This window comes from Ambystoma mexicanum, chromosome 2q, assembly GCF_040938575.1.
Source record: "Ambystoma mexicanum isolate Mex_15411 chromosome 2q, UKY_AmexF1_1, whole genome shotgun sequence".
Taxonomy (NCBI): domain Eukaryota; kingdom Metazoa; phylum Chordata; class Amphibia; order Caudata; family Ambystomatidae; genus Ambystoma; species Ambystoma mexicanum.
This window is the reverse complement of record NC_090924.1, coordinates 908056890-908081862: the sequence shown is the minus strand read 5'-3', so window position 1 is coordinate 908081862 and position 24973 is coordinate 908056890. Positions and strand designations below refer to the sequence as shown.

The 24973-nt window shown below is 48.7% G+C and overlaps 1 protein-coding gene across 2 annotated transcripts in view; it reads left to right on the top strand.

The window, feature by feature from the left end:
• The window catches only part of GSDME (gasdermin E), a 941072-nt gene that overhangs the window by 443636 nt on the left and 472463 nt on the right, over nucleotides 1-24973 (top strand). For both annotated transcript variants that reach the window (XM_069648197.1, XM_069648198.1), the window contains exon 5: nucleotides 16166-16286. In XM_069648197.1, coding sequence (XP_069504298.1) covers nucleotides 16166-16286 — 121 coding nt within the window. The remainder of the gene's footprint in view (nucleotides 1-16165; nucleotides 16287-24973) is intronic.

Genomic DNA, 24973 nt, shown 5'->3' with positions numbered 1-24973 from the left:
TCGTTTAGCCAAGGCCGAATTGAGGAGGTACTGCAGGAGCAGGAGCGGAGGGGGGGGAGTTCAGAAACAAGGGCAGCCATGCTCTAAAAGTGGCTGTAAGGAAGGCATGGTATCAACAGTAAGACACACAAGTGACCACAGTTCAAGGGTGCTGATGGAACTTCAATTGGGTTTGAAAAACGCCTATCTAATCCTAAATCTAAAGATGGGAGCGAGCTACGACCATCAAATAATAACGCATTCCTAGTGGTGTCTTGTCAAAATTAAAGGGCCCATACTAATAAACCTATTTCCAATCCTTTCTTCTAAATACAAATAGTGTGGTAAACCATGTTATGCAAAAGAAAAGTGTTTAAGAAATGATATGTCAGGATGTTCAAGCCATTGGCTTACCTTCCCAACGTTTTCAGCATCGGACACGGCGGCACACTCGAGCTTAGCACAGTCTCTTCTGGCTTTTCTAGCACAAGGGTGCAGATCAAAACTTCAAACATCATGGCATTCTGTGCCAAAGTCTCTTTGCCATTCACAGTCTCTTCTTTCAGAGGGCCTGATGCAACAAACAAACATCAAAGTTTCTTTCCTCTTAGTATTTCACATACTCACAATTTTCATAGGTGATTTATTATTCACCTCGGATCCCCCTCCACTGGGCTCAGATACACTTTGACCCAAAATCTTCAATCAGTCTCTGTCCGCCGGTCTCGTACCAATTTATTTAGTTTAACACAAACTTGCTTTAACACAAAGCTTTTCAATTGATCTCCCTCTGCCGGGCTAGGACCAACTCTATCTTTTTTGTCATCAACTTTCTTTACTGTATCAACATCGAAGACTTCCCATTGTGCACAGGATTTTGCTTTCCCTGTCGCAAAACCACTCTGATTCACAATTCTTGGCCTCTCTTTCACCTTTGCCACCTCTCGACTGGATACTTTACAGAGACCTTTGAATGGGCACACACGTTGTGCCAGACCACTCTGTCAAAGGTATTGTATCTTGGTTTCAATGTTCAATTACTCACCTGTAGCTCAACTTTACTTGCATTGGTTATCACACTCGTTTCATACAATGCTCGCCCCAGTGCTTGCCATAAAATGTTGCTGCTTGCAACCTTGACTTAAACACAGACCTGTCTTGTATTGGTCTCCCCAACTCACCAGCTGTGTTGATTTCACTGATGCTGCTTTGTTGTTGAAGCCCCAAGGACAGTGCCCCTGCCCAGGGCAAAGGCTGTGGAGTACTTACCAAATAAACCAATTTTAGTCATTGAGCCTGAATATAGAAGCCGCACCACTGAAAGAAAATACGCTGGTAGCCCCACAGCCTTCAACACCTCAAAAAGGTTCCCCCCTTCAACAGAGTCAAATGCCTTTTCCATGTCAAGTAGGGCTTCAACTGCCTGTACTGTGGGATCTATTTGAGCCAATATGTAAAAGAGCCTACAGAGATTCTGCGAAGTCGATCTACCTGGGATAAACCTGGACTGATCCACATGGAGCAATTCCAAGACAAACTGCAGCAATCTGTAGCCAGCATTTTAGCTATTTTGGTGTCTAAGTTCATAAGAGATATCGGATGGTATGAGGCACAGTCCAATGGTTCCTTTCCATCCTTCAATAGCAGAATCACCTCCGCCTCACGGATCATGGGAGGCAGACTTCCTGAAGCCATGGCCTCTTCCTAGACTCCCACCATATGTTTAGTGACCTCCGGCCCCAATTCTTTATAAAATTCCAAAGCTATCCCATCAGAGCATTAGCCAAGGGAAGCACATGCGCCGCTACTAAAATATCCTCTTCCTTAATCGGTTTAGCCAATACCTGACCCACCACTGGGCTTATCCTCGGCAACATCACCTCCTGCAGGTACTCAACCATGTCCCCCACAGGCAAAGAGCCCCTTGATTTATACACCTCTACAAAGTATCGGCGAAAGGTATCTAGAATACCATCAGACTCAGCCACCACCTGCCTGTCCCTCGTATGAATTGCTGCAATATCTGGGGCCCCTTTTTTTGTCGCAGCATAACTGCCAAAAGACGCCCCAGCGACCCTCCTCCCCATATCGGTTCGCCATCGCGGGGCGTGTTAAATATTGGACCTCCCGATCAGCCAGATCATTAAACCGACCCACTGCACTCTGCAGATCAGCCCTGGTGCCATGTTGTCAGAAGCCGCCAGTGCAGTCTCAATACCCTTTATTTCACTCTCCAACACAGTCAGCTGTCTCCTGATCATCTTTAACACCCCAACGGCATGCACCTCCCACAGAGAACCACCCTAAAATCTTCCCAAATGGAGGCCATCGTACTGACAGAGCCCACATTGTCATCAAAATACGAACGTACCACCTTGCGGCAAAATACTATGTCCGATAGCGCCGTTGCCTTGAATCTCCAATTAGGCCTGGGTATAGCATCCCCATCCAACGACCACAGGACAGGGGACTGATCCGAAAAAGTTCTCGGAAGAAGCACACAGTCTATCATCATACACGTCAGTAGCCGGCTTGCCAGTACGTAATCCAGGCGCAATGACGTGCCATGCTCCAATGAATAAAAGGAAAACACCCTCACCTCCGTGTGAAGCACACTTCAGACATCAATCAGACCCAATTCAGACATGCCCATGCGCACCAGAGTGGCAGCTTGCGGAAGGGAGCGGATCACCCCAGCTGACCTATCCAGTGATGTTTCCAAAGCAACATTAAGATCCACCGCCCAGATAATATTAGTGTGCATGTATTTATAGCACATTGAAAAAACCCAGGGTCATCCAGATTAGGGCCATAGATGTTCACAAAGGTCACTGGGGGGATGTAAGCCCAACTACCTGGCACAGTGACAACCCTCCCCCGTGTATCAATAACCTTTTTCTCCAAATGGAATCTGAGTGACTTATGCATTAGTGTCATGTCCCCAGCTGAATACGTGGAGTATGATTTGTGTAATACCTGTTGGGTCCCCAGGACTTGGCTACCCTTTCATTCGCTGACCCAATTAGATGGGTCTCTTGCAAAAGGATCACCTTAGCGCCATGACGTTCGCAGTAGTTAATGATCTGTCTGTTCTTGCACGGATTATTTAACCCTCTGTAAGGAACTCATGCTGGCAACAATAAAGATAGACACAAGTGATCACAGCCCAAGGGTGTTTATTAAACTGTAAATGCAGGGTGGAATAATGCCTAAGCTAAACCTAAATCTAAGATGTGAGCAAGCGTTGACCCTCAAATGAAAAATATGGCAGGCCTTGTGGCGTTGTATCGAAAATAAAAGGCCTATACTAAAAAATAAAACTATTGCCAATTCCTTACAGCTAATTACAGAAACAGTCTGGGATTGGGTTTCAATAAAGAAAGAAGTGTTCACAAATAATAAGTCCGGATGTGATTGCCAGGCTTCTCCCTTCCCAATGTTTTGAGCATGGGACAAGGTGGACCTCCTGAGCACAGCACAAACTCGAGCATTCCCAGCACGAGTCGACAGTTCCGTACCGTCTATCAGGTTCTCCGATCGATATGTCTCTTTTCAGTGCAAGTCTCTTGCCTTCGCGGGCCTGTTGTGTTCAACAAAACAAACAAAAGTTCTCTTCCACGTATACTTTTGGTGAAGGCTTCACCCCTGGGCCCCCCTCTTCCGGGCGTAGACCTCTTACAAATCATATTAAACAAATCAACTTAACAGTTCCTTTCTCAATGAACTCTGTGCAAAGACTTTTCACCCCTTGATCTCGTTCGGTCGGGCTCAGACCCCTAATGACAAGGGAGACAGTTCACTTCTCCTTGTCTTGCAATACTCCTTGTTTTCCCAAATCTTAATGTCTTTTCAAACAATCCAGTGTGTACATCCTTCGATTGAGTTCCTTCTTCCCAACCTTTGCAACACACTGTTCATACGCTCACTTCAACAAGCAGGATTCATTTCCCTTAGCTTCCCAATTATCTGTTGGTCAAAGACTTTCGACGGTACAGAGGATTTTACAAGAGCCCTGTATGACCACTTTGACCTCTTCCTCCTTTTCCTAAGGCCTTCTGGTTACGGTAGTCTCTACCATCGGATAATTACCCAGAGTTTCCTGCGTGAGCACCCACGTGGTGCCAGACCGCTCTGTTGCTGGTTTCCCCCCTCTTTCCTCAATAATATCTTTATGCTTTTCAAAGTTCAATTTAGCCGATGGGTACTTTTCATTTACAGTTTGGTTTCTTATTGATACTCCCCTCGACTCACCGGCTGTGATGAACCACTTTGCTTTCTTTATTCTTGGAGTGAAGGTTGGTACCACAGATACAAGCGTCTCTCCTCGGCTTGGTAATCAGCAGAGGAGGGTCTTGTGTACTGTTGACATCTGTTGCAGCACACGCTGGCTTTTGTTCGCAGACTTATAATTCCTTTTGCAGAGGTTTCACAGGCCTTAGTCGGAATGGTCTCTGCTTGTCACCCTCTCGGTCTGCACCATCTTTCCCTCCTCTTGAACTGCTGTGCTGAGTTAGCTCTCACGTCGTGCAGTCTGCCTTGCTCATAGGGTGCTGTCGTGCTCCACCTTTTATCCCTGTGGGGAAGGGAAAGGACTGTCAGGTGTGTGTAATTCGGTTCAATAGCCTGAGTTTGCATGACCCTTGTATTGGGACATGTCAGGTAAATAGTTCTGGTGTTAGTCCGTTGTCCCTCGTGTCGCGAGAATGTGTTCGTGTCGGAAAGGGTGGCAGTGTTTTGGAATATCCTACATGGTAGGATGGGGAAAGGTGTCTAAAGAAAGGGGATACCGCGTCTCACCCGTCGGTGTCCAACTCCCCAAGGACCCCCCCATCCAGGTGATCCTCCCACACTGGTCAACCCCCAGGAACTGGATCCAAAAGCAATGGCCGTGTTCTGCCACCTTGATGACAGATCTGCAGGGACTAGACAGCTTTCTCACAATTCCAACTTACTATGTTGCACCCAGCCATGAGCCTCTTAAGTACAACCGTCAGCTCTGTTCTGTGCTCACTGGGCTAGTCTACAATACTGTGTAGGTGTGATTCGACAGTAATCCACAACAGCTCATACAGACGTCAATCAATTTGCAAAAGGTACACTCACAGGTCCCCAACCTCAGCCCCCAAACTCCCTGTCCAGAAAAAAACAACCATTAACACATCTCACCCCCCCCTCACAATGCCCAACCCCAACTAGCAGTGAAACATTCCCACCCCATTGGCAACTATACCGCAAGAGCCATCAAGGGCAACCACCCGGGGGTGCTGGACTCCACCACCATTATTGGCTCAACAACCCCCATCACTCAAGAGGAGGATGCTTAGCACTATAAGGATTTCCCGCCACAGGACCGACTCATTACATATCATTAGTCTTGTTTGCTCACACTAAGTTTATCGGAGCTGATACATTTTTAGCTTTATAGCTCATCTAGAATGACCAGACCTATAAGTCGTGTTACCCCGACCAACATTGCCCCAGGGAAAAAAACGTTTTAGGTCTAGGCGCAGACACCTTGTGCCTCCCAATCACATATCTCATCTCATACCTTTGGTAGGGCTTCCAGGAAGTCATGTACTGCACCAGGATCTGTGAAAAAGCAAGTTTTATCCCCCTGGAGGGCTCTTAACCTTGATGGGTACAGCATGGTGTATTGAAGCCCCCTCTCCCGGAGGGCACGCTCAGCCGCCAGGAAAGAGAGTCAAGCCCGCTGAACAGAGGGAGTAAAATCAGGATAAAAACGAGATTCAGGCACCCTCATATTGCAAATCCCCCAACTCACAGGCTTTCCTGAGGATCATGTCTAGGTCCCTGTAATTCAATAGGCGGGCCATAACCGGGCAGGGGCTATGCCCCGGTTTAGAGATTATTTGTGATACTCTGTGCGTCCTTTCACTCAAGAACTGTGAGGACAATGGTGGAGACTGCAACACATCCCAAATAAACTGCTCCATGAAGACCTCCCTATTGCATTGCGACACGGACTCTGGAATCCCCACCACACGAATGTTATTCCTACGGAATCTTGCCTCCAAGTCCTCGTTATTTTCTTTAATCCATTTAACCTCCCTTTATAGGAAGTGGATTGCCTGCATCACCTCTGCACTTGTATCCTCAAGCACCCCCACCCTGTGCTCCACCTCAGAGATCATGCCGCTCTCCTTGTCCAGTCGTTCCTGCATCCGATCCACCTTGAATGCCACCCTATTCAATTTGGAGCTAATAGACACAAACCCAGACCTCATTTCAACCAGTTCTAATCCATGTCTGAAGCTGGTGAGCCACCTACTTTGCCGGCCCCATTTCCACTGTGGTGGGACGAGCCAGGTGCCTCTGGGTTGTTTCAAGGGGTCAGCATCTTGTCACCCCCTCACTTAGCCCCTCCTTCTGGTAGAAGGGCAATCGAGACTGCCGTTTGTTGTCCTTTACCATGAGTGGCCCACCGCAGGACACGTCTCAGCCCTGTATGCCGAGGGTCCACTGGATACTGTGAGGGCACTTCATCCCTGTCTTGCGTTCCACCTTCTGGTTCCAATACCATTTTGCCAAATTTGCTTAAGAATTATAGGAGGGTATGTAGGCCCTACCTCCCCAGCCCCCAGGCGCTCGCTGCACAGTTCTTCACTAGAAATGTTCCAGATGTCACACCATCCAAACACTACACACCCCAGGATCCAGGTCAGCCACAGTTCCAGTGCACGGTGGGCCAGGCGCCCCACAGCAACAGCATACCACTATGGGCAAAGCGTAGTTGCAAATGATGTGCCACGCACTGCTGTCCCCCCCAGAAGCAGCACAGTCAACAGTCTGTTCGGCCCACAGTACCAGCAATACTCCTGGGGAAGCTCAACCACCCGCACCGGTTGGACTCCACCTTCAGGTCCCCAGATTGCTGTTGTCGCTGCAGCAACCTCAGTCTGCACTTCCCGCCGGCCTCCCAGATGCCGTAGGGTTGCTCACTGGACTTTCCGGGATGGCACATGAGAGTGGCCGCCAACTGCTCTGTGTTCCACCAGGAGGACCGCCATGTAGCCGGTGACTCCGGCCCGGTCAGAGGGCTCCCCTCACAGTGAGTACAGGATCCTCCTCAAGGGTGCCTGAGACACCCGGTGGCTGTACCGAGGGCCGTGACAGCTGGGCTCCACCACTCGCCAGCCCACAGCACGGCCCTACACTGCCTGTCACTGCCTGGTCCAAGCAATTGCAAGCTCGGCCCCCAGTCTCCGCTTCCAGCCAGAGAACTAAGAAGCCTTTTCAGCAGCCCCCCAGACGAACCGGTGCACAGGGGTCCCCACGCCCACTTCACTGCTCGTATCTCAGATTGGTTCAGTGCAGACGGTATACCGCCTCCTCACCTTTCAGCACTGTGCAGAGCTTAACAAGCTGCGGCCATCTTGGTCGTGAACTTGCAAGCACCCCCCACAGCGAGGTTTATAAGTATTTCCTGAAAGTCATATGGTCATCCATTGTGTGGAGTAGGACTTGGAAGGAGGCCCTTCCTTGGTGTTTCCTGTTGAAGCATGGAGCTGGATGAAAGCATCCTGACAGGCAGATATGGAATGAACATCTTTGCACTGTTACCAGCGACCCTGTCCTGGAAGGCGTAGTGAGCAAAGGAAAGAGTTTTGACTGGTGTTCAGTGAAGGGTCTGGTATGCGGGTTGGGGGGGAGAGTGATGTGTTTCCTTCTTTATAGTTTCAGGAAAAGTATAGCTGCTGAGCTTTGGGATTCTTGGTAGACAGTTCAGCAGGTAGTTTGGAAGGCCTATCTGAAGGATGTTGGTGTCGCCAAGTCTTAAGAGTAATAGGGCGAGGATTCCGGTAGACAAGGACATGCATATAAAGATGCAACAAGTTCATCTTGTGCTTCCAGGATAATCGACATATCTATGAGATATCCCCAGGATAAGCGACATATCTATGAGATATCCCCAGTTTCTGACTGCCAATGTCGGTCGATGGCAGGTTCCTATTTCTTCTGGCAGAATAGTTGTGGGGTACTTTCATTTGGTGCTGCAGATCATCATTTCAGTTTTTGTTGGGATGAGCTTCAGTACAATAGTGGCCCTCTAGGAATCACTTTGTGAAAGGCAGTTGCTGACATCTGGGTGTGTTAGTTTGTAGAAAATGTATGTCTCGTGAGCATAATGTTAGCAGGTGAGACTTGATTTCCTAATGATTTCTATGAGTAGGTTGAGGCAGATTTCGAAGTGCAGCAGTTAATATTCTGGGGTGGTGTGGATCTGAAAATAAGCCTTTACTAGTTGTCATGTAGCTAGTATGGTTCACTCCGTTCCGATATCCGCAAGTCTTTTTAGGTAAATTTTGTGGCTAATTGTGTCAAAGGAAGCTGAGATATTTCGGAGGATGAGGGTGCTTGGTGTGTCGGCATTATTCTTTAGGGTGTCTGAGGTGGATGAGAGGGTTGATTCTGTTTGCCTAATTGTACTAATCAGTGTTGCATCTCATGCACAATCTTTTTGGTCTCAACACGATCTCAAGCAAGTCGTCGATTAATTTCTCGAGGCATTTTGCTTTAAAAGGAATGTTGGAGATAGCGCAACAGTTTGAGGCGATTTGAAGATTCGTGGTAGCCATTTTTAATAGAGGCTTTATGCGTATTTGAAGGCCCTGTGGGACAGTTATTTGCTCTATGTGTGAAGTGAGAAGTGTTTGGAAGAGGTGGACAATATGCGTGTAGCTTTGTAGATGTTGGATGGACATTGTCCTCTGATGTTTCTACTGGTCTGCAGGAGTTAATATTAGTGGTGAATTTCTGCATTATAAAGGGGCAGATTGCGCTTAGGGTATCGTTTTAAAATCATGCATGTCATGAATCAGAACCCATCATGTTCAACAAACATGGGTTCAGATTTTGTGCATTCCAAATGTATTATAAATGAAAGCAGTAAAAAGTTCGATTTTTCAAAAACCAGGAAAATCAATGGGGTGAGACCAAGATGTTCACAGCACCAACATTGGTAACACACAGACACAGGAATTAATATAGTGGAACATTTGATTGGGTGATACAAAGAGGTCAAAGAGAGGCAAGATTTGAAACCAATGTAGCATTCGTGCAACCCGTGCCTATTGCCGAGGTGAGTGGATTGTTCCCCAGAACATGAGATTAAAATTATGTACAAACAGATGTTTACAATTAATACTATGGCCGACTCTAAACATCAGATGGTTGTATGTTATGACATATTGGGATACTACTGAATAACCCTATTGAAGCCATGGGTCTGAGGTTCCTATAAAGTAAATCTGCATCTCCAGCCACAGACAGTTTGCATGTCCACTGCAGATCTCCCTGCTCAACCACCAGGCTATTGGTTGAATCCTGTGAGTAATGGTTTGGCCTGTCATGCTTCTAGGGTTTGCTGAAAGAAGTACCACTGACTCTGGTGACAGTAACATCTTTTATTCAAGTGCTTAGAGACAATTCGTGTTTTGGTGTCTGCTCCATGAATGGTACCATTCACTAAAATGCATTAATGCAAGTCAGTAGTGTGTAACTTGTTGGAAATTCTGCGATTCTGCAGGCATTTGAGAAGGACTTTGTATTTTACATCAACCCACCAAACGGTGGCAAAAGCAGTTCTCCAGCATGGGGTCTGGCATGGATTCACATGCTCATGAATATTCCCCGTCGTCAGGCTGGGAATCCTCGGTAAAGAAAAATCAGTATCAGTTTCTTTTCTGATCGGTCTTTCGTAGTAGTAACCAATCACGGATCTCTGTGTCATACTGACCACAGCCAATGACTGCCCTCTACCTCTACCGCCTCTGGCAGCCATCTTCAGATTCTTACCGCACGTTCAAGTGTTGGGAGTCCTCATGCTTAGCTCTCTAGCTTTTACTGCGTGTTTCATGCTTTTTCAGGTGCATTTTCACTTTTCTTCGGTTAATCGAGCCTCAAGCACCACCGTTTCTACTCCTGTTAATGGACACCCGTTACGGGATTTTCCTACGCCCCTCAAGGGTGAAAATTTCGTCGATGCAACTTCTTGGAGGATTCCAGAAGATTCGCGGCCTACTTCGAGATGGCCCAGGACACGAGTTTGTCACCCGGACCCAAGCTGTTTCGCAGCTGCCCTGGATGCGGGCTGCAGAATGTGTTTAAGGAAGACGAACATTTGCGATGCCTCTACTGTCTTCATGGGGACAAGACTCATGTAGAGAAGGACTGCCAGTTCTGCAGGAACTTGTCGGAGCGGACCATGAGGGACCGTCGATCCCGTCTCGCCAGCTGGTTGGAGAAGGGCTCAACGGGTGAGAAGAAGAAAGGGTCCAAGCGGGCTTCTAAGTCCTGTGCGGGCGCCCCGGCGACGGGGGCCCAACACCAGGCCAAGCGCCGCAAGTCCGCTGGCTCCGGGAGCGCCGAAAGGTCGGGCTCTTCGGTCGCCAGGCAGGGCGCGCCTTCCCTGGCACCGTCAACCACGAGCCAGCGCTCCGGTTCAGGGAAGATGAAGTCCAAGACCCTGGGTAAGCTTCGGGAGAAGCCCCGTCCGATCTCGGAAGAGGGGGAGCGAGGCGTCGCCCCTCCCCCTAAGGAGAAGGCCCGGGATGCACCTAAGGTGGTGAAGGACCCTACGCAGCAGGCAAAGGCCTCTATCGAGGCGATCGCGGCGACTCTGGCCAAGCCGGCAGAGACCCCGCCAGCGGAGACTGCCTCCGGGACTAGAGTTTCCCTGCCGCCAAGGAGGGAATCCTCTTTTCAGCCCATCGTCATGGCCACCATGATGGAAGAAGCGAGGGGGGGCACGGTAGCCTCCTCGAGCTCGGAGTCAGCCTCGGAGGAGGAACTGACCGAGGCCGTGAGGAATCTCGAAGTCCAATTCGAGAAGGTTCGATCCCGTAAGGAAGATCCTCGGGAGATAATCGAGGAAGACGACGATGGCGAGGAAGAGCAGCCTTCCCTTCCGGCACAGCCGGAACCTAGGCCTCAGGATAGCTCGGTGGCCATTTTGTCTGCGATCCAGTCCTTATGCTCTGAGATAAGGACGAGATTACCACGGCCCAGGCTGGAGGACCCGCAACCTGGCCCGTCGGGAAGTCCTCAGAAGAAACGACGGAGGACCCAACCCTCTCCTCCACTCGCCCCCGTAAGGCCTACAGTTCCCTCCTCATCCTCCCACGAGTCGGGAGATGACGGTGCGATGGGCTCGACGATGGGTTCTGAGGGCGACGGCGACGACGACGGAACGGGTCTCCCGTCTCCTGTCGCACGGGCCTCGCCGCCCGACGAGATTGGCTCATTCCACACCATGATCGCCAGGGCGTCCGAATTGTTCCAGCTCTGCCCGGAGGAGCAGAAAAAGGAAGGTTTCCTCTATCAGCGCCGGGAGGCCAAGAGGAAGACTGTTATTGCGGTGCCTCTAATCGATGACATCTCGGAGGAGGGCCTGTCTTTTCTCAAGAACCCCTCCATGGCACCAGCCAAACAGACCGGTACGAGAAGAAGTACCGGGTCCCCGAAACCGCTCCCCTCTGCCTCAGGGCCCAGCCAATGCCAGACTCGGTCGTCTCGGCGGCGGCGAAGAAGAAAGCGGCGGGGTCAGGAGCCTCGACGTCGAATTCCCCGCCGGACAGCGAGGGAAAGAAGTTGGACGCCATGGGGCGGCGGGTCATTTCGTTCGCGGCGACGACGATCAAAGCGGCCAACGCCCTGGCGATCGTGGCCCGTTACGACAGGGAGCTCTGGTTTAAGCTAGCCCCCATATTGGACTTCCTACCGGACGACAAGAGGTCCGAGGCCCTGGAAATACTTCAAGAAGGCGAGGTGGCGTCAGACCACGCCATAACGGTGGCAACCGATATTGCCGATACCGGGTTCCGCCAGCTGGGCAACGGTGTTTGCCTACAATGATGGGGTTGGATCCGGGCGACCGACTTCCGTCAGGACGTCTAGACCAGGGTGTTGGACATGCCGTTCGACGGCAGCAACTTGTTCGGGAAGGCAGTGGACAAATCCCTCCAAGCCATAAAGAAGGACACGGAGACGGCCCGCGCCCTAGGAGCCCTTCAGCAACGACGGCCCTTTCGGAGCTCCGGAGGCAGACAGGGTGCCTCCAAGGGATCCAGCGGTGGCTCGTCGTCCTACCGCCAGGCGGCACGCTCCTCATCTCAGGAGGCCTACAGGGGTCGCGGCAAGCAGGGAGCGCCTCGCCGCCGTCAGCAAGGTGGCCAGGGCGGCAAGGCCACCACCTCCAAGCAGGACTGAACCGGCCGTGGTCTCGGGCCCCCACTGAAGCACCCCGGTGGGAGGCCGGCTGACGAAGTTCGTCGGCGTGTGGAAGTCCATCTCCACCGACCGTTGGGTGGTGGATACCCTGGCAAGAGGACACTCTATCGAATTCCTGAAGAAGTGCCCTCACGTTGCACCTGTGGCCAGGAAGGAAAGTCACGTCCCGCAACTGCTGTTGGAAGTACGGGCGATGCTCAGGAAAGGCGCCATCGAGCTTGTCCCGAAGAGGCTCCGGGGCTCCGGGGTGTACTCAAGGTACTTCCTCGTCAGGAAGAAGACGGGCGGCTGGCGCCCCATCCTGGACCTTCATCGTTTGAACAAATACATCAGGTCACAAAAGTTCAGGATGGTCACCCTCCAGCACGTACTGGGACAGCTGGAGGAAGGCGACTTTCTATCGTTGTTGGACCTGGAGGATGCATACTTCCACGTTCCCATCCTCAAAAGTCACCGAAAGTTCCTCAGGTTCGTCGTCCAGGGACGCCACTACCAATTCAGAGCACTGCCGTTCGGATTGAAATCGGCCCCCAGGGTCTTTACCAAGTGCCTAGCACCTGTGGCGGCGCGGCTGCGCCTGCAGGGGATTCACGTCTACCCCTACCTGGACGACTGGCTCATCCACTCAAGGACGAGGGAACTCGCCGTCGAACACACTGCGAGGACCGTCCAGCTACTCACAGACCTGGGATTCGCCATAAATTACCCAAAGTCCCACCTGGTGCCGTCGCAGGTGGCCCTGTTTCTGGGAACAAAACTCGATACAGTGAGGCGCCTGGCAGCACAGTCGGAAGAACGGACGAAGACCATTCTAGGCAAAGTGCAGCGCCTGCTAGCCACGGACGTGGCCAGGGTGAGGTCCATCAAGTCCCTCCTGGGGATGATGTCCTCTTGCATCTAGCTGGTGCGCCTCTGCAGACTACGGATGCGTCCTCTTCAAGAATTTCTCGACGCCCCTTGGATGCAGGCGACGGGCACCTTTCGAAGACAGGGTCCCCCTCAACGAGGTGTTCCGGCGGGCGATTCAGTGGTGGGGTGTTCGAGCGCACCTCACGGCGGGCAAGGACTTTCAGACGCCGGCGTACCAGGAGACGGTGACGACGGACGCCTCCCTGGAAGGTTGGGGCGCCCACACCGGAGATCTCCACGCAAGAGGCCTCTGGCTCCCGGAGGAGAGGCTCCTGCACATCAACGTCCTGGAACTCCGAGCCGTGTTCTGGGCTCTCAAATCGTTCCTCCCGTCGCTCAAGGGCAAGGTGGTGCGGATCTTCACGGACAACACCACGACAATGTTTTACATACGGAAGCAGGGAGGCACCAGATCCCCAGCCCTATCCAAGGAGGCACAGGATCTGTGGCACTGGGCGGTCGCCCAGAGGATGTTCCTGGTTCCCTTCCACCTGGCAGGAGAAAGAAACACCATCGCCGACTCGCTCAGCAGGGAGCTGCGCGCGTGTCACGAGTGGGAACTGCGCCAGGATCAGGTGGATCAACTCTTCCGACGATGGGGCAAACCCCAAATCGACCTGTTTGCAACAGCGACGAACTCGAAGTGCAAGAGGTTCGCCAGCAGGTTTCCCCAGCCGAGAAGCATGGGCGATGCGTTCTCGTTCCCCTGGGACGGCCTATACCTGTATGCGTTCCCTCCGTTGCCGTTGCTGCTTCGACTCATCAACCAGCTCAAGAGGTCCCGGTGCAGGATGAGCCTCGTCGCACCGGCGTGGCTGAGGCAGATCTGGTTCCCGGACCTTCTGGACTTGTCAACGTCCCCTCCCATCAACCTGTCGGCGGAAGCGGACCTTCTCTCCAGAGAAGGAGGCGCCATCTTCCACCACGACCCGGCGTCGCTGAACCTGCAGGCTTGGCTCCTGCAGCGCTAGAGTTTGGAGGCTACGATATACCGGCCGATTGCAGAGAGGTTCTTGCAAAGGCCAGGGCGTCCTCGACTCTCAAATGCTACAGTCATAAGTGGAAGAGGTTCTCTATCTGGTGCCGAGCACAGAAGATCAACCCCCTACGGATTACGGCCCCTCAAGTGCTGCTGTACCTGCTATCGCTGGCAAAGGCTGGGCTAGCCCATGCCACCATTAAGATTCATCTGGCGGCGATCTCCAGATATACCAGAACCACAGGACGGACGTCCCTGTGGTCCCATCGACTGGTAAAAGAGTTTATGAAAGGACTGTTCCGGTCGTTCCCGCCGGTGAAGGCCCCGGCCCCGGCGTGGGAACTTAACGTGGTGCTGACCAGGCTCATGGGGCCCCCATTCGAGCCGATGCACTCCGCACCGATGAACTTTGTGTCGTGGAAGACTGCATTCCTGGTGGCCATTACCTCCGCACGACGAGTGGAGAGATCCAGGCCCTATCCTGCAAAGCACTGTACTTGACTTTCCATGCCTCGAGGGTGGTGCTTAGGACGCACCCCTCCTTTATGCCCAAGGTGCCGTCGGACTTCCATCTTAACGAGCCCCTGGTGTTACCTGTTTTCTTCCCGTCTCCTTCGTCGCCGGCCGAGAGGACTTTGCACTCGCTGGATGTGGCTAGAGCGCTGAAGTTCTACGTGGACCGCACAAAGAGTTTTCGGAGGACATCACAGCTATTCGTGAACTTTGGACCTGTGAATCAAGGGAAGGCTATTCTATTTCCAGATGGCTCTCCGGCTGCATCATGCACTGCCACCGGTTGGCTAACCGACCGCTGCCAGGCCGTCCGAGAGCCCATTCGACCAGAGCGATCGCTGCTACTACGGCGTTCTTATCTGGTGTGCGCCTGCCCTGTGACGCATACCTTCACGAGATTCTACTGCGTCGATCGGGATTCCAGGGAGGAGTCCAGGGTCGGCCAAGCAGTGCTGCGCAACCTGTTCGCTTAAGGTGAGCCTGGTGAGGAGGTAAGAGATGCTTAATGTTGAGTTTTTTGTATTGCTTAATGTTGAGCCTTTTGCCACCCCCCGTGGTTGTGCATGTGTGTACTGCTATTTATTCTTATATTCATGAGCATGTGAATCCATGCCAGACCCCATGCTGGAGAAGGAACAAGTTACTTACCTGTAACTGTTGTTCTCCAGCATGGGTCTGGCATGGATTCACATGCGAACCGTCCCGCCTACCCCTCTGCGGCTCTTCACTTGGTCATACTGCCACTTCACGTGCTACCAAATCTGAAGATGGCTGCCAGAGGCGGGGCTTAGGTAGAGGGCAGTCATTGGCTGTGGTCAGTATGACGCAGAGATCAGTGATTGGTTACTACTACGAAAGACAGATCAGAAACGAAACTGATACTGATTTTTCTTTACCGAGGATTCCCAGCCTGACGACGGGGAATATTCATGAGCATGTGAATCCATGCCAGACCCATGCTGGAGAACAACAGTTACAGGTAAGTAATTGTTTGGAACAACATTTTTACACGGTCCTCTGAATCGGGCCCTCTGCCTAATGCTAGTGAGAGAATAACTGATTTGATCCGTTTTTCAACGATCAATAGACCTTTTCCTGTGATAAGTTGAATCAACTGTAAAATAGTGTGTACCCTGCATTCCGTCGTTTGCTAGTGCCTTTCTTGCTTGCACACGAACGATTGCACAGACATTTGTTTCCAAATAGCAAAGAACTTGTGCGTCACCACCCTTCTTGGTGAATTAAAGGCAATAGGGCTAAAGGGAAAGGTGTACAGAGATGCAAATTTAAAATCCTATAGTATGCAGCATGTACACGGGTGCATCAAACATTTTTTTTCAAGATAAAAGCTTCATTGGTTGGTGGTGTATGAAAGATTTTTCGTCCTAATGTTCCGGGATCCAGATTCACAGTTTGTAAAAAGCTTAATTTATATGCATGGTCAACGAGTATTTGTCTGTATATGGTTTATGTTTTGAGAACATTTTTAGCTCCTTGAGGTAACATGAATGTTACACTTACAAAAATCTTGTTTAGGTTTCAGTTAACGAAAATGGAAACTTGTCAAAGGATGCAAACGTAGTCTTGGAAATCCCACCCTCCACAGCCATTGCTTATGGAATCATTGAGCTGTATATAAAACGTGATGGTCATTTGGGTAAGTATTGCCTACTTATATAAGATGAACAGATATCCTTAATACTGGTGGTTTCTTCACATACTGCAATTGTGACATATATTATTGTTATGCTCTGCAATACACATGCGCCTCATCCATATTGCAATTTTGGAGAAAATGAAGTATTTGATAGGTTTGCACTTTTATACCAAATTTGACAATATTTTAAACAGTCCTTTTTACAGACCAATATTCTACAAGAACGAAAGTAACTAGTTTGAGCATGTATGGCAATTAGGCATCAATGACAGAATTGTGACTTTTCTTCCCGAACGGTGAAGCAATTTGTTAAGAGTCTAAACCTTGGACTAATCTTTCCTTGGTGTTCATTTCTACAGTATAAGTATGATATCCAGCTGTATCTGAGTTTTAGTGAGGGACAGCAAGAAAATCGTGCCAGCCTCCTTGTATGCCACTTGCGGAACAGGCACCGAAAGGCCTGAATTGGCTCTACATACAGCAAATTTGTCTGCAAGGCATTGAAAGAAGGGGGCCCAAAATGGTGATTCGACTGAAGCAGCATAAATGCTTGCACTGGCCCTACTTCTGTTGCTTATATGATAAAATATTTGCTAGTGGTTTACATAGACATTACACGCCAATCTCACACCTCCCCTCAATACATTTCCACTCAACATTCAGGCCAAATAACAGACAGTGACATATGTAAAAACACGTAGTTTACTTAAAAGAATTCAACATATTTTAGAGAACTGGGTCTCCAGCTTTACCCTGGAGCCCAATACAATATGTTATGTAAATGAACCCATTATTTAGACCAAAATGACATTTGTACATGCCTATATGAATCTCACTATTGTAAGTCTGCAAAGGCATCCACTTTCAATCACAACAATCTCCATAAACATATATATACTATATTCTCATAAACACCATGCGGGGTGTGATCAAAGGACCCAAACTGAAGGGCCATGTAAAAAATGCCTACCTGTCATTACCAAAGGAAAAGCAGCAGTTTAATTCACAAAGGCAGAAGAAATTGAAAGGTCCCTTCCACATGAAAAACAGGATTTTTGAACACTGACAAAAAAAACGGCTTTGCATGTGAGTTTGCATTTAAAGCAAGACATGGGAAAAAATTTCACCAGCCAACATAAAGATGTCAGGGAAAAGACATGGTGTGTGTGTTGACAAAAAGGAAGGTAATTATGCTTTTTCTGAACCCATTGGCGTTATTCACTTGTGTAACAAGACGTTAATTGTGAGCCACAAGCAAGGTGGCGTGTGTAGTTTAGTGTGATTTCTATTACCAAGGTTAAATTAAATACAAATTTAGTTCCTATACCCGGCCTGGTTCTTGGCTCACTGTGGGCACACGGGGTCAGGGGGGGTTTGTGTGACTTTATATGAGTCTTCAGTAAGGCCAGCGCTAAAAGACTTAAGCAAGTATTGCAGCGCTCCTTGATTGGGGGATGGGAAGGAACTCCCCATATTAAGGGTGGTCTCAATATAATGAGACAACTGGGGGCCCGTGCGCCAGGATCTGGTCTATCATTGTTGACTCATGACAAGTGCATTGGTGATAGGATATTCATGTTGGTGTAACTGCATTGAGGTAGATATAAGGTTGCTGTGCATTGTTAAAAGGCCACTGTAATGCTTGACCCCTGATTTACAGAGAGGTGTATAGGTGTAGAAAAATAAGACTGTGTAGCGTGCTAAGGCAAAAGGGAGATTGAGTAAGAATTGATTTTTGGCATTGTGTGTAGAAATCAAGCGGGAACAGGGTGGTTTTGTGCCCCTGCGCAAAGAAAGATTTACAAAAGTTGCAAAAAGCCATTTTAAAATGACTACCATAGAAGTGCGTGATGCCAAGAAGCACCTCCTGGCTAAGCTATTAATTCGAGGAGATCGGGCTGAGGGTCAAGCCAGGAGCTGGCAAACTAGAATGGTAACAGGTCACCTCAGTGAGAACTGACATTTGATGTGAAGGTGGGATATTGCACAAAGCATTGGAGGCATTTTATATGACCCAAAACTCTTGCAAAGAACTGAGTCAAATGGCTCAGCTCACGGCTTATTTATACTTTCACTTGCACTTAGTAGAAGAGTGAGTGCAAAAGAGTGAGGCTGATGTGACAAAGCAGACTGAGGCCTGGAAACAGGCTCATAAAGAACTCACACAGCTTGGATATAAAGGGCAGTAGAGCAAAGGTTTTGAGTTAGAACAAAAAAGGCTAATCGAGCAACTACAAGATGAGCTGAAAACACAACAGCAAGCCAGTGCAGAGAGAGAGAGAGAGAGAGAGAGAGTTTCATGCACCTCATAATGCATGCACTGAGGGTGCATACCCTGTAAGTCGCCTGCATTCCCAATCGAATGACCACACTAGGTTGTCAGTTGACATTATAGCCCTCAAACATCAAATTATGGAATTGGAAAAGGAAAATAGTCAGTCCATCATTAATAAAAGGAGTTTGATGAAATGTGTCCGAATTTAAATACTCGGAATTTAGAACTGTTCAAAGACCAAGATGAATTCAGATTGCAAGTGGATGCAGAGAAGGAACAGTCAGGAACTGACAAGAATTAGAGAAGAAAGGAATGAGCTAGTAGAGTGTGTGAGACAAATAGAAGCTGAACTATTAGAGGCAGCAAATGGTAGGCATGACCAAAAGAATGAGATTATTCTCCTGAGGGAAAATCACCTTGAATATGCACACAGCATTCAAGACTCCCTGAGGGAGAATGAATCACTTCAGCATGAGGTGCAGCAAACATGAGATTGGTTGGTAGCTCTCTAATCAGGCCTTAGTGTCAGAATTAAAAAGCCAGCTCTGACTACCAACAGGAAATAAGGAAAGAGAGACACAGGTGTGAGAGTCTCGCCAAGGAAATTGAAAATGATAAACAGGCGCTGAGACACCCTGACCAATCAGGATATGGGACAAGGCCCACTGATCAAGGTGACGTGCCCCGCCCAACAGGGGCCTCATGCCAAACAGTTACAACGCTCATGTTCAAATGGAAACCAACCTCATGCATGCCACCTATCAAGAACAGGGTGGCATGAGGCAGTTAGACTTACCCAAGCCTAGCCCAACTGATCCAGAAGGACAGTCCCTGTCTGATATTGATGAGGACTCATCTCTAACACACGGAAGGGAAGATGGCCAGATCAGTGTGTCCTGGGTGGCCAAAAGGAATCTCCTGAGTAATTCTGACTTGGAAAACTCCTATGATGACAAGATCAGGGAGTTAGATTTGCAGACGATGAGGATACAAAGAGACCGCCTGGCCCGCCCGCTTTGCTGGAAGCGAAAAGCCAGAGATTTGACCGGGGAAAAGCATATTTAAAAACCTCCATCCATTCAGGGGGATGGGCGCATTTCCCCAGCCTACTGGGAAGGAGGGAAGAAGAGACCATATGATTCTGGGAGATATTCCCAATCTCGTAGAGATAGGGAGGGCCTAGAATACAGAGAAGGGAATATCAGTAGTAGTTCTGAGTCAGAAGGGGAATGGGCTGTGGTGCAGAAGAAGAAAAAGACAGGGAAACAGAAGAAGGGATTTGTGAAAGACCTGATTCGACAGATAAAGGCCATAAAAAGCTTTTTGACTCCCTTCCACAAGAATGTAAAATATTTGGTATGGAACCACTTAGAGCTTAATGAGCAAAATATGACCTCATTTGGAATAAAGAATGATTTGAATTGTATGGAGTTTGTCAAGTGGACATTCTCCCCCAAATACTGCAGCTTCTTTGTAGGGCTGGAGGATCAGGATCACTACAAATGGTCCACCTATATGGTGGCCATATTGAAATATTTTTCCACCGACCGAAACCCACAAGATGCCTGTAAGGCAGCATATAACTTGCAATGTGGGGAAGGCCAGGCGCCTAGGGAGTTTGTGCAGGACTTAAAACGAGCATATGTGCAGACTTCCTGGCGCGTGAACATCAATAGTTGGGAGTTTGTGACCACCTACTTCCATGTGCTCCCCAAATACTTCATGACTCAGCTGGTGCATAGGACACTGGAATGGGTGATTGAACAGGCCACCAGGATCTACGAGGTCCATAAACCCACTGAGATTAAAAACAACCCGAAAACCCCTATACCCTCTAAATACACCTGCTGCTGCGAAGGTGGCAGAGGTGAAAACTACCCCTCCATTGGATCTAGAGATGGGGGGCCTTAAAATGCTCCTTCTGCCAACAAGCAGAATGAAAGGCAGAGGAGACCCGCTCACCCAGCTCAATCGAATGGTAGTCAGGCGGCGTACCAGAATGGTGACCCATCTGACCCTGCCACCTATGTAAGCCCGAGGTAAAAGGGGAATATGCCAATCCTGGGGTATGTATACACTCCTCCAGCACAGAGGGGGTGGGGGGCCCAACCAGGTAATTACTGCCCCGGGAAACTTCCCTCCATACTTGCCTCAGGAAAGAAGTATTACTCCACCTCCCAAGCTGAACTTTTCCTCCAGGGACCCGCCGAACCAGCACTTCCAGAATAATTTGTTTTTATTTTTTTTATTTGAATTCAATTGCTAATTCACAATTTTTACAAAACATGAGTTGTTACCCCCTTCCCCTTAATGTTCCTTGTATTTAATTCTCATTCTCAGTTTATCCTTGTATTCTGATCAGTATTGTCTCTTGGACTTGTGTCCTGTTTCTTGTTCCAGGCCAATACACTGCAAGATTTTAGCCGTGGCAACTGCTAGGGTGAGTTTGTCCCCGTTAATCATTCTATGCCACCAGTGATCTTCATCCCATATTTGTGCTGCTTCCAGATGATGTTTTAAGTAGGCTTCTCTTGGGCTACTTGTAGGTGGCAGCTAGTTCAGAAGTTTGGATCCAGTTCCAGTTTTTATGCTTTTCCTTCACTTTAACTGGGTTGAAATCCAACTCTTCTTTTGAACGACCCCCGCTTCAAGGACAATAGATCTCTGAACCCAGGAGAAGGGAGACCCAGGATGGAAAATGATGTGGAAAACTTCCAATACCCAACAGTTATCCTTTCCCAGAGCAGTAGAGGTATGACCAGAGAAGACCTTGCAACTCAGAAAATGCTTGCCAACTGGAGTGACAGTTCCAGCAACTAACCAATGATCTGGGACGCATGCTGAGGGCTTAGTCGAACCCTCAACTGCAACCTGCTGTCCAGAACACCAAAGCCCAGGGCAGATGCCCCATGAGGGAAAATGACGGGAGGGAAACGTCTGACAAACCACTGGATTCCTGAGGAGGGCGCCCAGGTTGATAGGAGATGCCAAGCCCTAGAGGAAGCTCCCTTTCTTACCAAAACAGAACCCCTAAAAACCTCTCAGCTTTAAAGTGTCTCTTCTACCCACAAAATGTTAGAGCTATGGGTAAGTAGGAGAGGCCAAAAAAGAACCCACTTTGTGGAGGAGCTTAAGATGAACCCCTTTGAAAGAGAAGAGTTCTTGGAAGACTCAGGTAAACAAACCTTCTCTTTCAGGAATGGGGGATCCCTCCCAAAGAAAAATGAGTCCCAAAGGACCCTGAATGGGACAGGGTAAGTATGGAGACCGACCGAGAGCAAGAAATTCAACCCCCAAAATATGTGCCAGCCCGAATTGAAACTGAGGGGGTGTCCTTTCTCCCAACAGGTTCTGAGAACTGTTGCCAGGTAAAGGTGGACAGCCAAGGAGCCGGGGAAAAGGAGGATTCCCCATTTTCTTTACAGATTCCTGACACAGAAAATTGCCGAGATCACACAGTGTCCGAGTTAAATATTAAGAAAATGACCACTAGGCTGCCAAATAACTCACGCCTTCTTTGCACCTTGGAGGAGAAAGAAGGCCTATTGTATGCACCGGTCAAGTTGCCGCGTCAGTGTGAATTATCAGCTCTTGTGGATACTTGATCCCAAGCCATCACCTCTGATTAACTGTGTAAACAAGTGATCCTCTGGACCGAGACGACACACCCTATAACATTAAAAATTAATACCAATTATGTAAGCAGGAATGGTACCTGTCATTTAAGTGATTAACGTTCTGAGAATGTAGAATTCCATTTCCAGAATAACCAGGTCCTAGACATCACTGTCATCTCTGTAGGCGAACAAACTGGTGATGGGATCCCTTCTCCATTCTTGAAAATCAACCTTCCTTCCAGTTTTAGGTGGCAATCTACACAGGAAGGGAATACCGTAACATTTTACACCAGTTCAAAATCAGAAGAAACATTGAGTCCCGTGAAACCAGACAAGGAAGAACCCGCTCAGAGTCTGATGGACAATCAAAAACAGTGCGAACATGTGTTTCTCCCAATTCGGTTAAATGAGGGGGAGGAGCCGGCATTCGTCAAAGTGTGCCTGAATAATGGAAGAAGCTTCATCAGGGACAAATTATTAAGCAAACTCCAAAAGATCGCACCAGTCCCACATTTAAATTAATTGACAAATGGGAAATAGGTCTGGGAACCCCAAATTCCAAACCTCTCCTGCCTAGCTGGTGTATGCTAAAAATGTCCATTGGCAAAAAAAGCATAGAGCATAATTGTTGGGTCATGATAGATGTCCCTTCCGCCTTTCATTTGGGCAGTGACATTCTCAACTGATTCACAATCAATTTGGACATAAATAATAACAAAACCAGGGGCACGACTGGGGGGTAACCCTATGGGCTTTGACAACACTGAAAGAGCTTTTTGGTCAGCTCAATTACTGCCTTATGCTATTGAAGTTCAAGTGCAAGAAGAGGTTATCATCCCAGGACAGGTGCGACAATTCATTATTCCCCTCAATGTTAAGCAAGGACAGAACCTGAAACATCAGGACGCTTTTATATACATTTTAATTCCTTTCTCCAACAACAAGGTTTGTATTTAAATCCAACACCTCTAGTAGAACTAGAACACAGCACCATTTGAGTATTGGTGGATAATAGTGGCCCTCAAATTATCACTTTGGGCGCAGACACCTTTGTTGGAATGGCGGTTGATGCCCAACATTATTCTATTGATTTAGGTAATGAGATCTTGGGACCAATCCCAAATGACATCAGCAACGGTATTCCTCCAGAAAAGACTTTTACTAGGCACGGGGGAATTTCTTGGTGTACTCTTCCTGACCCTACGTCGGGGCAAGAGGTGAACTGTGACATCAGAACGGAAGAGGGAGTGTTCCGAGTTAAGGATCACTTCCTTGAATCCCTGGAACCTGCTGTCCAGGTCAACCCCATCCAAAGAGATCGCTCCACTCAACTGGAGGATAGTGCTGAAATTGCCAAGCCCAAAGTCTTTCCAGGTTTCAAGCGGATGGTCGAGGAAAGGATCAATCTTTTTGATGCCCGAGACCGAGGAGCAAAGACAAAAGCTAAAACAGGTCTTCCTGGAATTTCAAGATATATTTTGAGTGGACTGATACAACTGTGTATGCACATCCATTCATTCAACCACCATACCCACTGACCCCGAGATGGCTCCAGTATTTGCTAACCAATACTGGTTACCTCTCCCGTCCATGGAGTCACTCACAGAGATTATTAAATATTTAGAATCTTGTGGGATAATTTGTCCTATCCACAGTACCTTCAACAACCCAGTGCAAGGGATACTCCAATCAAAGGGCCAATAGAGACTGTGGGCCTCATCACGAGTTGGGCTGTAGCCCTTAAATGTGGCAGTAACGATATTACTGCCGTATTTAAGGGCTGGCCCTATCAAACGTTGGGTGCTAAATGGGCTGTTTTACCTCCAGCTTTATTTCTGGAGGTGAAAATCCCATTTAGCGCCCTGTTTTCGGCGTTATTACCACCGGATGTATAAGCAGGCGGTATTAGTGCCGACAATGCCCCATTGGATCCAATGGACCCAATGGGGAATGAGGATTTACTGTTAGCGGCCAACCTGCGATCCAGCGCTAATACTGGTGGGCGCTAACGCTATAACAGTTGGGCGGTATAACAGACGGGATACCACCCAACTCGTAATAAGGCCCTGTGTGCAGACGTGAGGAAGTTGAACAAATGGGTACTTATGTCAAAATGGCCACTTCCCTACATCGATGACACAGATGCAATGGTCGAAGGTGTACACCGCCATTGACCTGACCAATGGTTACTGGATAGTACCCGTGAGTAGGGAAGACCATTACAAGCTTGCCTTTACCTTTGGGGGGCAGCAGTACATGTGGACCTGAACCCCCTGTGGATACATCAACTCCGGCAATAACTTTAAAATCTTTCTACATAAGGCCATCCCAGACTTGGGCGAAAGGGGAAATGTGGCCTATGTGGATGATGTTCTGATCAAGAGTTCAACTGTTTAGGGACATATAGCAGAAATCTGCTATGTTCTAACCTAGTTGCAGAAAGCCAGAGAGGAAACAGTCCTTTCAGAAGGCACAGTGGTGTAAGACAAAAGTGAACATCTTAGGGGACAAGATCACAGCTGAGCGTCTTAATCCCCAAGCGAAGACGTTGGACGCCTTATTGAAATTAAAAGACCCTAGTACCCTTTGAGAATTAAGAAGCCTTCTTGGACACAATAATTATAGTCTGAAGCTCATTGAAGACTAAGCAGGGGTCACTCAACCCTTGGTCCAGTTATTAGGCCAGAGTCAAGTGGGAGTGGGGTTGGGAATAAACCGAGGCAGTTAAACAATTGAAAAGAAGCCTTTCCCAGGCTCCTTGTTTGGCTTACCCCATAAAAAACAAGGAGTTCTTC